We start from the raw sequence: 11,255 nt of genomic DNA on the forward strand, positions 1-11,255 counted from the left end.
TATATACATGCTATGTCATGTTTATTTTAAACGATTGTTATTATTATTATTATTATTGTCACTACTATTTGTTTCTTCTCGATGTATATACATACAAGCAAAGAGATTTTGTTTTTATATATAAGGATGTACGTAACTTTAGAATCAACTTCCAAATTCTGTTATAGTTGTTTAATAGCTAAGGCGTGGCATTACGCATATCTGGTATGTGGACGTGTACATGTCTATAAATGAATAAATGGGAAAGAATAAGAGAGAGAGAGAGAGAGAAAGGAAGAGAAAGCGAGCGGAAGAAGATAGATTATAGAAGCCGAGATCTCCAGATCTGTGAACTGACTCACAGATCCACTTGCTCTCTATGTATCTGGTTGGCAGTCAGTTAGATAATACTTACTGCTGCCTCGAAGGCAGCTGCTTATTTCACTTGTTCTCTATTTTCTGCTGTTATTTTATTCACTTTAAGTATTCACCAAAAAAAAATAATAATTTTAAAAAAATATAAAAAAATACGTAAAAATCAACTTTGAAATTATAATTAGAGGACACACGTTCCCCGAAACCAAACACCGGCGCGAACCGCATTATAGTTATTTAAGATTCTTTCTTCGTTTTTTTTTTGTTTTTTTTTTTCAAATTATGATTCTTTTAGGACGTCTGGAGTTGACACCGTCTTGAAAGTTACCGACCATGCCTGAGCATCACATTGTGTGAAATGCTATGGCTGAACGTCTGATGGTTTTCCCCAGTTGTACAGCTGTTCCGATCTTTGCTTAGACTGTAAAAATTAAATACTTTCTAACGCTACTACCACCATTACCACAATCATCATCATCATCATCATCATCATCGTCGTCGTTTAACGTCCGCTTTCCATGCTAGCATGGGTTGGACGATAATAATGATTATTATTATTATTAAGGCGGCGATCTGGCAGAATCGTTAGCATGCCGGACAAAATGCTTCGTGCTTTACGTTCTGAGTTCAAATGCTGCCAACGTCAACTTTGCCTTTCATCCTTTTGGGGTCGATAAAATAAATACCATAGCCCCCCCTTCCCCCCAATTTCAGGCCTTGTGCCTATAGTAGAAAGGATTATTATTATTAATAGTAGTAGTATTGCTGCTGCTACTACTAATTAGTACATATGGAATTGGTACAATATGTTATTAATGATTCCACTAGTGTATAGTAGAAGCATGAAATAAATCAACATGCTGTTGAGGAAGGTTTATAGAACTATGTATGAAGCTGGTCTTAAATAGCCATTTGGTAATTATGCAAGATCCTCTACAGGGGGGGGGGAGACACTTTTAAGAAATCATGAATTTATATTGTATCTGACATATTTACCTATGTTTGTCCATGTTTTACATGTATACGTGTGTGTGTGTGTGTAAAAATCATGCACACACACACACAAAGGTACACTACTGACTTTCTGGACACTAATTGTCAGGAACTTATAATCTGCACCAGTTTACGAGCAGGGAATTCAAATTCTCACAGCCACAGCTTACTCGTACTTTGCACAGTTCGGTATTAATAAACTTGTGTCATTTATACTAATGTAGAGGTATTACATCGAAGTAAATTTAATATTTCTTTAATTTTAGAGTGTGTTGACCAAGGAGACTACCTCTGGTTTGGAAAAATCAAAAGGTTTTGGAGCTAAAGGTTCTCGAAAATTGATGTGGTACTTGTGGTTCTGGAAATTGATGTGTGTGTGTGTGTGTATATATTTAATTTGATTGTACAAGCATTAATTTTTTTTAAACAGAGAATCACTGGTATTTTACTTGCGGTTCTAGAGATTGGTTTGAGTTCTCATGAAAGTAAAATATTTTTATCATATTTGATTTAATGCCTTAGCGATTAAACAAGCCTTATCCAGCCAAAATATTGTACCTACTCTCTGTTCAAACTGATCAGATCTAGTCCCTCACACTTACCCTACAATGTTATTCTAAAAATAAATAAGCACATCACTGAAATCTTGAAGCTAAGAGATAATGCAGGATTAATTCAAAGCAATGTAAATAAATATAAGATTTGAGAGAATCAAGTGAATGCTAATGGGTTAACTTGAAAGTAAAACTATTCTGCTTTAATATGGAATTGGATATTAATCTTTTGTTTGTTTTGTTTTAAAGTCTATGTATTCAGGGAATACATTAACTTGATATCAACAAGCTGGACCCTTTGTCTGCATAATTAAATTTCATGGTCATTCCCTTAATGATGTTAATTATCCAACAAAACATATAATTGATGTTTTCTGCAATGCTTTTTCAGTAACTCCTCTAAATACAGTTTTCATATGAACCACTAAAAGTATTTAAAGTTGATATTAGCATGGCTTGCACATTTCACAAGTTTGCTAGATCTGCAAATCCTTAGCTGTATATTCTTAAGCCATATTTATTTCCTTCCACAAACCTTACTGAGAATAGATATAATTTAGGCTAATAATTTGAGAGAGAAAATAAAGCTAAAGCAAGCTAGTTAAGGTATTTTATCCCAACCTGTATTAAGATTTAACTCTTGAATGTAGCAATTAACCACAGAGCCAGTGCAGGTGTACCAGCTTGATTTTTAAAAAAATTTTATCTTCTGGTGATAAGATAGTAAAAGCTAGGATTTTATAGCTATGCTATCAGCAGAAGTTGTGGTTAATTCAGGACCATAAATATAGTCTACACCAGTTAATGTGAAACATTTGTTGTGTGACGGATAATATTTTAGAAAACTGTTTCATTTGCCACTCTTTATTGCTTCTGTTCCTCTCCGTCTCTTTCAGGAAATGGACAGTTTGAAGGTAAATCCATGCTGCATTGAAGTTTTAGAACAAGTGTTGGCCATTCTCAAGAAACATGTTTCCAACGTAAGTTTTTATTATGGAGCTTCTATTGGACTGAAGAATTTTTTATTAGTGTATTTAGCCTTCATTAGTAACTAGTTCAAAAGAAATGTTTATAAAAAAAAAAGAAACCAAAAAAACAAAAAAAAACCTGGAAATGGCTGAGAACAGAAAAAAAAAAGAAAAGGAAAATGAAATAAAACGTCAGAGTTTCTCTCTTTTTTCTTTTTTAACGTTTCTGCATCACACGTATTAAGATAGTGAATTAGTGTCATCTGAACGTATGTGAATGTATTGCAGCTATCGTCTACCCAAGTATATATTTATGTAAATATGTTCTGACTGTCAATTGGCACTGGGAACAACTAGTTTTCATCAGATCACTGATGTGAAGCAATGTAGTGCCGAGCTGATCGGTAGATGGGTTTCCATTTAGGAAAACCATTCTCTGTGAGTTGTAGATAACAAATTTAAGCTTGAATCTACTCAATCTGCTGCTTGTCAGTGTCATAAAATATTAGAAAAATACCTACAGACCCTTTAACATAACTTGTTGCTAAGCTGGTATTTAGATGGATAATATCTAACTTGCAAACTTGTATTGTATGCAAAAAAAGATCATGTTTAAACATAATGAAGATATAATCTTTTTCCCATTAAGCTATGAAAACTGTCTCAAAGCGTGAAAAAAAAAAATTATGTGAATATCCCTTCAGGTAGAGTAATGGGCAGAAATATATATGAATATCATCAACACCATTGTAGTGTCCACATGCTTGCATGGGTTGAACCGAATTTGTTGAGGTGGATGTTTTATGGTTGGATGCCTTTCCAGTTGCCAACCCCTCACTTCTTTCCGAGTTGGGCAATATTTCCTAATGGCCAGATGTAATTTCATGGAAGATTGGAAACAAAGGGTACTGGTTGCATGGCAGTGTAATTTGCATACAACTAGCAGGCGATGATGTTGAGGCAAGGAAACAGTAATGCACACACACATACCCATGTGATCAAACGGATTCCAAAGAGGCTGGTGTTGGTCTACATCGACAAGACTTACATTATACTGTAAAATCAATAAAAAGAGAAGAATGAGATTTTGGCAATTCGGACAGAGTACTTCTTCAGGGAAAAGTTGGAAGGAGAGAAATTAATGAGAGACAGCAGAGTTTTATGTCCTCTCTCTCTCTCTCTCTCTCTCTCTATATATATATATATATATATATATATATATATAATGCTTTACTTTGCCATGTTTTAGTGACATGGTGGGGTGGGGTAATAAATAAAGCTCGCTCACAAGGTATTAGTTGACCCACAGCCCTAGGAGAAGACGCTTACCCAAGGTGCCACACACTGGGATTGAACCTAAAACCACACGCTTGCAAAGTGACTTCTTAACCAAACAGTTATGCCTGTACCCAGAACTGTTTTATTTTTCTTATTAATCAAATGATGGTTAATAAGTATGAGGGCAGTAGTGTGTGTGTGTATGTGGATATATATATATATAAATATATACACACTTGTGTGGTGCCATGTAAAAGCACCCAGCACATTGTGTAAAGTGGTTGGTGTTAGGAAGGGCATCCAGCCATAGAAACCCTGCCAAATCAGATTGGAGCCTGGTGCAGCTCCCCAGCTTTGGTCACACCATCCAACCCATGCCAGCATGGACATCATATATTAAATGATGGTGACAACGACAAACAGTACTCACACACACACACACATATATATCACTCCTACGTCCAATTGTTTAGTTATTATTATTATTATTATCATTATGTGAACTCTTCATTGAGACACAGTTTGCAATATGTTCTAACTGAGCAGAGAGATCAATATTTGATCTCTTCATCTGTTTGTACTTGCTGATACTCTCTTCTTCATGGGTGACAGCTTTCTCTGTGGCTTTGGCACACTTTCCAACTACTGATCTGATTCAAATGTAACAGTGACTTATTTAAAAAGCCACTTTCATGATTCCTATTTTTTCTCAGCAGTTAAGCTTTTGAAATCTCGTAACATATAAACAGTTTTGATAATTTTTTCTATTATAATCTACAATTGAAATACGTTTTCCCTTCAGGTTGGAATTGCATATAAAAATATATATATATATATACATACAGAGGGAGAGAGAGAGATAGCTATATATGTGTCTTTGTTTAGGAAGGTTTTGTTTGTAACGACCTACTAATGTAATGTCAATATAAAAGATACCATCCCTATAACCATCCATTCTCAGCCCCACCAGTAATGTGGAGAGAAACCTATTGAAAAGCATGTTTTTAAAGTCTTTGATATGTTTCTATTTATATTTTACCAAACTGTTTGATTTTACATTTCATACATTCACAGCAAGAAGCTCGAATAATTACTGTTTATTTTATTACAATTGAATAATAATGTAGGAAAGTGGTACTTGCTGTTCAAAGAACAGTGCCTTAGATTTGGGCCTTTTGATTGTTATTACAGAGTGAAAGACTTGAAAACTAACAACTAATAGATCAATTATGGTCAGGTCTTACTAAGTGGAATGACTATGTTCATCTTAGATTATCCAAATACTGCCTCTAGGAGTGTTTAATATGTAAATACAACATAGAGACAACTTCAATGACAAGAACTGACTAAGCTTTTGGGGTACAAAATAGACAATGCAGGTAAAAGTGAATCTGGTCTTTAAAACCATCTGTTGCATTAATGAACAGGGTTTTACCCTCTTGTTTGTTGTTTTTAAATCTTAGGTACCATATTTAATGCCATAAAAGACACACACGGAGGTATATGAGGCACCCCATCTTTTTAGGATGACGCTGTAGGAGGGTGTGAGAGGCCAGATCTGGTTGGGTTGAACAAAACTAGATCTGGCCTCTCACACCTACCCTCCTACAATGTCATTCTAAAAATAAATAATCACATCACTGAATCTCAAAGCTATGAGATAATGCATGATTATTTCGAAACAAAATAAGCGACATGTTTGACCAAATAATCTGAATACTAATGGTTAAACTACGACTCTGAAGATTTGCTCTTTAATAAATAAAGGTAATAATGATGCAGCGACAACAGAAGATAAATACTTCAACAATTCTGTAGATCAGTTAAACCAAAATTTAATCTTTTTCTTTTTTTTATCTGACAATGAGAAGCTGTGCCAACATACTTTGCAGGCCTTCGAAAGTAAGCAATCGAAATTAGTTGGGTAAATTCAGTGCAGTTGATGGTTATCAAATTTGTTAGAGTTTATTAAATTCAGTTGGAACAAATTGAGTTGGAAATTCCAAGCAGATATGGTTCTGGGAACAGAGAAGTGAAATACAGCCAGGTAGGGTGATGAGATAAGAGGACAGATATGTGAATTGAATGCGTTTAACATGTAGATCAAACAGACATTACATTTGCAGGAGAACAGACAGAGGAAATATGTAAAATAATGATGGTAGGCTAATGAGTATATAAAATGATAGTGAAAGGGAATTTGCCTTTCAAGAGTACAGGGTTTCGTGTGTGTATACAGGCATGGTTGTGCAGTTAAGAAGCATGGTTTGTAATCTCATAGTTTTGGGTTCAGTCCCACTGCATGGCACCTTGGTCAGGTGTCTTCTACTATAGCCACAGGCCAACCAATGCCTTCTAAGTGAAATTGGTAGACTGAAACCCTGTGTGTGTGTGGTGTGTGTCTCAGTCTTTGTGTATGCCCCCACCCTCACCACTTGGCAACCGGTGTTGGTTTCTTTACATCCCTGTAACTTAGTGTATTGGCAACAAAGACTGATAAAATAATAACCAGACCTTCAAAAATAAAAAAATAACTACTGGGGTTCATTTGATCTGCTGAGTCCCTCAAGATGTTGCCACAGCACAGTTGCAGTCCAGTGACTGAAACAAATAGAATTTGTAAATTCTACTGTTTGAACATTGTTAAATAAAGTTTTAAGGTATAAATATCTATGCATAGAAAGAATTATCAGCATTGGCTTCATACAGAAATAGTTTTGTGGGTCATTTTATTTTGTTGACAAAATGATTATAATTTTACATTTTTATGCTTTCTTTTAAGGTTGAAACTGAAAGTGAATTTCCAAATGATTTAAAAAATGAAAGTCAACATAGAACAGGGATTGCTTCCCAACTGGGGACACTCCCTGTTCATAATCGAACTATTAACCACCACCACACATTATCAAAAACACAAATCTTACAATCCAACAGATCTAAAGAAAATCATTCAGAAAATCAGCTACGGTTCATATCCAAACCAAATGTAAACAAAGAGGCGTTTTTAATAAAAGCCACAACTCAACTTCCCACTACTTCTAGTAACCATAGCAATGCTGTACAATCGAGAAACCGGCGGATATCAGCTCCATTACAAGTCACACCAAAAATTCCATCCCATCAAGTAGTCAAGAGACCAGTGTCTGCTAGCACAATGAAGGTATCAACAGTGACGTCTCCAAAGACGTTTATTCGAGAACAATCTGTACCTTTCCAAGACAGTCTGCATTTGAAAACTACGTTAAACAATGGACCAGAAGTCTCACACATCAGCACTCAGAATTATTGTTTGAACAGCCAAGTGTCGTCTAAGTCTGTGTCCCAAATTACTCCAACACCAAGAACAACAACAGAACAAGGAAAACCAAAAGTAAGTTAGAAATCTAAATATCTATAAAGAAGAAAATTCGTTAAATAATATAAAATCTGTGATGTACTAATTATCATTTTACTCTTTGTGTGTGTGTGTGCGTGTGTGTGTGTGTGCGTGTGTGCGTGTGTGTGTGTGTGTGTGTGTGTGTGTGTATGCCACCATAGAAGATTACACTGTGTAAATGAAGTTTAGTAAGTGGTCTGCTACACATATGAGAAATGCTATGATATATGGGTGTCAGACATGGGTAGTAAACATGGAGTAGCAGAGAAGGGCTGGAATGAATGAAAATGAAATTGTTTTGATGGATAAACAGTATATCAGTGAGAGAGAGAGAGAGACAGTTTTAGAGAATGATAGACATGGAGCCAGTGATGGATGTTGTGAAGAGAAATGGGATGAAGTAGCTAAGTCATGTGCTAAAGAAGGATGAAAGTGGTATGTAGGTAAGAAGTGTGATGGAAATGGATGTATAAATTAAAAAAGTAGGTATTGGTTTTAATATGATAATTGTTTATTCAGCAAAATAATTATGTAATCAATGCTAATCTGTTCAAAACATTACAACAGTTTTGAAGAATAGAGCCTTATAGAAGGAGAATAGATGCTTATACAATCCACTTACAAGGTTTTGGTCGGCCCGAGGCTATAATAGAAGACACTTGCCCAAGGTGCCATGCAGTGGGACTGAACCGAGAACCATGTGGCTGGGAAGCCACACCTGCACATATTCATTTATATATGGTTTTGATATTCATCCATATATCAATATTAACCCGTTAGTATTCAGATTGCCCTGTCAAATCTAATATCTATTCATTACATTGTTTTGAATTAATCATTCATTATTTTGTAGCTTTGAGATTTTGATGATGTGGTTGTTTAAGGACATTGTAGGATATGTATGAGAGGCTGAATCTGGTTGATTTGAACGTAAAACAGGTAGAATACTTGAGCCAGATATGGCCAGCCTAAATACTAAATGCTTAAATATTCTTATTCATTCATATTATATATATAAAGCAAGTGCAGTGAGTCATTAGCGTGATAAAGAAATGGTGTTGTAGCAGATTTAGGAAGAAATTTCTAGAAATAGCCACCCAAAGCACTTCTAACACTGATTTAGCTAAAACTTCAATCCACTCATATTGAAAGATAAATATTTCAAATCTCAATTCTGATACTACTTCAGTGTTGTTAATATCATTGTTATTATTATTATTATTATTATTATTATTATTATTACTATTATTATCATTAACTGACTGTTATTGTATTGTTTTCTTCAGTTTGTGTCTGTTGGAATGGAGAGAACTTTTAAAGAGTTCCCACCTTCTGTTTAATTTTTGCTTTTATCGATACAATCGTCTTACTTTCTTGTTGTTTTAAACTTAGAACACATTACACCCCTTTCTGTCCAGCCCCCCCCCCCCTCCGCTCCATTTCTACACATACACACATACACATTCAAGTTGGTGGACCTACATGTAGCTAGCACCATGTATATTTGAACAAAGAAATTAGTAAACAGTCTAAGTAGTAGTGGTAGTAGTAGCAGCAGCAGCAGCAGCAGTGGTAGAATACTACAAAAACAACAAAGAAATTAAACGAACAACAATAGAGATAACAATAATAAGAATAATAATTATGGTTAAAAAAAAAGACAACAAAGACTAAATATTAAGAACAATAGCATGAGATGGAACAATAATGAAAGTTCTTGAGATTCTATTGATTTTCATACAACAAGAAGAAATTAAGAGAGTGTGAATGATAAATAAGTATGGTAAAATAACCGTTTTTCCTTTCTTTCCCTTCCCACATCTTCATCATTATCCTTATTATTATTATTATTATTATTTGTTTGTTTGTTTGTTTTTAAACTAAACAAGTTTTAGTCTCTTTTATACCCTTTGCTGCCTCCTCCTCCTCCTTCTCCCCCCCCCCCACAACCTTTTCTATAGATTAGAACCTGCCAGTGATTTGGCTTTAGTATCAAAGCCTTCAACACTTTTTGCATTCTGACTAGAATATATATTTTTACCCTGAAGCTTTCTTCAAAAATGTCATCTATTGCTTACTGAATTCCTATAGATTCCAGGATAAAGCCATCAGAATCAGTGACAATAATGGCACACAATCCTATTCTTTATGGTGCTTTCTTTCTCCTCCTCTCCCTCTCCTCAGTGCATCCAATGAAGTCGGAAAATGTGAAGAAGCCTCTTGTTGAAGAAACGTCTTTTAGAGCATAAGGTGGTCAGAATGAAATAAATGGTATTCAGCCATTTTATTATTTATTACTTTTCTGGGTTTTTTTTTTTTTACATTTTATTACATACATCAGTAACGAATTTTGTAGTATATATATGGCTTGTGGAATAACAATAATAATAATAATAATAATCATATAATGGTTTCAAATTTTGGCACAAGGCCAGTATTTTGGTGGGGAGTGGAGTAAGTCAATTACATCACTCGCATTCCTTAACTGATACTTATTTTATTGACTTCAAAAGGATGAAAGCCAAAGTCAGCTTTAGCAGAGCTGAAAGTCAGAATGTCAAAGTGGACGAAACGCTGTCAAGCGTTTTGCCCTCTCTTTTAGTGGTTCTGCCGTCTCACGGTCCAGTTATCATTATTATTAGTAATATTAATGATGGTGGTAATTCTTTCTGCTATATGTACGAGGCCTGATATTTTGGAGGAATGGCTAATTAATTACATTGATTCCAGTGCTTAACTGGTATTTATTTTACCGGCCCTGAAAAGATAAGAGTCAAAACTGATCCAAGTGGAATTTGAACTCAAAATGTAAAGCTGGAAGAAATGTTGTTGAGCATTTTGTCTGGTGTGCTGCCAGTTCTGCCAGCTCGCCGAAGAGAAAGGCTCTGCTGGTACCCTTGATGTTAGTATTAATGCTGACCCCCAACAGGAATTGAACACAGTGCCATGTAAAAAGCACTTGTGCTGGTATTTAACTTGAAAGCACATGGTTAGGAAGCAATCCTTGCAATCATACGTGTGCCTATAACAATCACTACTATAATGCATCTATGACTGTGAAAAGATTTCTAGCCAACGGGAAATATTATTTTATTTGGAAATGGATGTAGGTTGGCAACAGAAAATCTGCTACAACAAATTCCATCCAACTCCTGCCAGCATGGGAAAGTAGATGTTAGAATGATGATGATGATGACAATGGTAATAATTATGATGATGAAAAGACAGTGTCTCTTATCTCTTACTTAGACCTGCCAGTTTTCTATTAAATGCAGGAAATATCTAAATTAGATCCTTTTATTTCGGTTTATTTCAGCTAATAAATCCATGCATGTGCTTAAGTCGTTGCTAGTACACCTCTGAATTTTATATTGCTCTGACTCAAATATGTTCTCGTTGAGAAACAAATATTATTTTACTTTTATCTACATCTCTAACAAATCAGATATAAAATAATTTTTCAAAAGGAAAAACTAGATTTATTTTTAACAATTCAAGTCTCAAAAATTACTAGACTTCTCATTTCTCTACTACATCTAAAGTTATTCCAAAATCAGTCGTGGAATGTTAGTCAGTTTGTCGTATCCAGGTGATTTATAAAGGCTTTTTTTTTCATTATTTTCCTCTTTTAATTAATTTTAAGTGTGGGTGACAAAAGTAATGGCTATATAACTATCAAAACGAAATTACAAAATACAAAAAAAAAAACATAAATCATATTTTTTTTATCTT

The 11,255-nt window shown here is 34.7% G+C and overlaps 2 protein-coding genes across 4 annotated transcripts in view; one reads left to right on the plus strand and one right to left on the minus strand.

The window, feature by feature from the left end:
• The window catches only part of LOC106870740 (tRNA (guanine-N(7)-)-methyltransferase non-catalytic subunit wdr4), a 1,056,013-nt gene that overhangs the window by 494,595 nt on the left and 550,163 nt on the right, over nucleotides 1-11,255 (minus strand). The gene's annotated exons all lie outside the window — the stretch shown is intronic.
• LOC106880669 (uncharacterized) overlaps nucleotides 1-11,255 on the plus strand; it is a 16,986-nt gene that overhangs the window by 1,588 nt on the left and 4,143 nt on the right. Inside the window, exons 2-4 of one of the 2 annotated variants that reach the window (XM_052973388.1) lie at nucleotides 1,614-1,693; nucleotides 2,798-2,881; nucleotides 6,930-7,517. In XM_052973388.1, coding sequence (XP_052829348.1) covers nucleotides 2,801-2,881; nucleotides 6,930-7,517 — 669 coding nt within the window. In that variant the 5' untranslated portion in view covers nucleotides 1,614-1,693; nucleotides 2,798-2,800. The remainder of the gene's footprint in view (nucleotides 1-1,613; nucleotides 1,694-2,797; nucleotides 2,882-6,929; nucleotides 7,518-11,255) is intronic. The other variant, XM_052973387.1, reaches the window with a different exon arrangement.

This window comes from Octopus bimaculoides, chromosome 15, assembly GCF_001194135.2.
Source record: "Octopus bimaculoides isolate UCB-OBI-ISO-001 chromosome 15, ASM119413v2, whole genome shotgun sequence".
Taxonomy (NCBI): domain Eukaryota; kingdom Metazoa; phylum Mollusca; class Cephalopoda; order Octopoda; family Octopodidae; genus Octopus; species Octopus bimaculoides.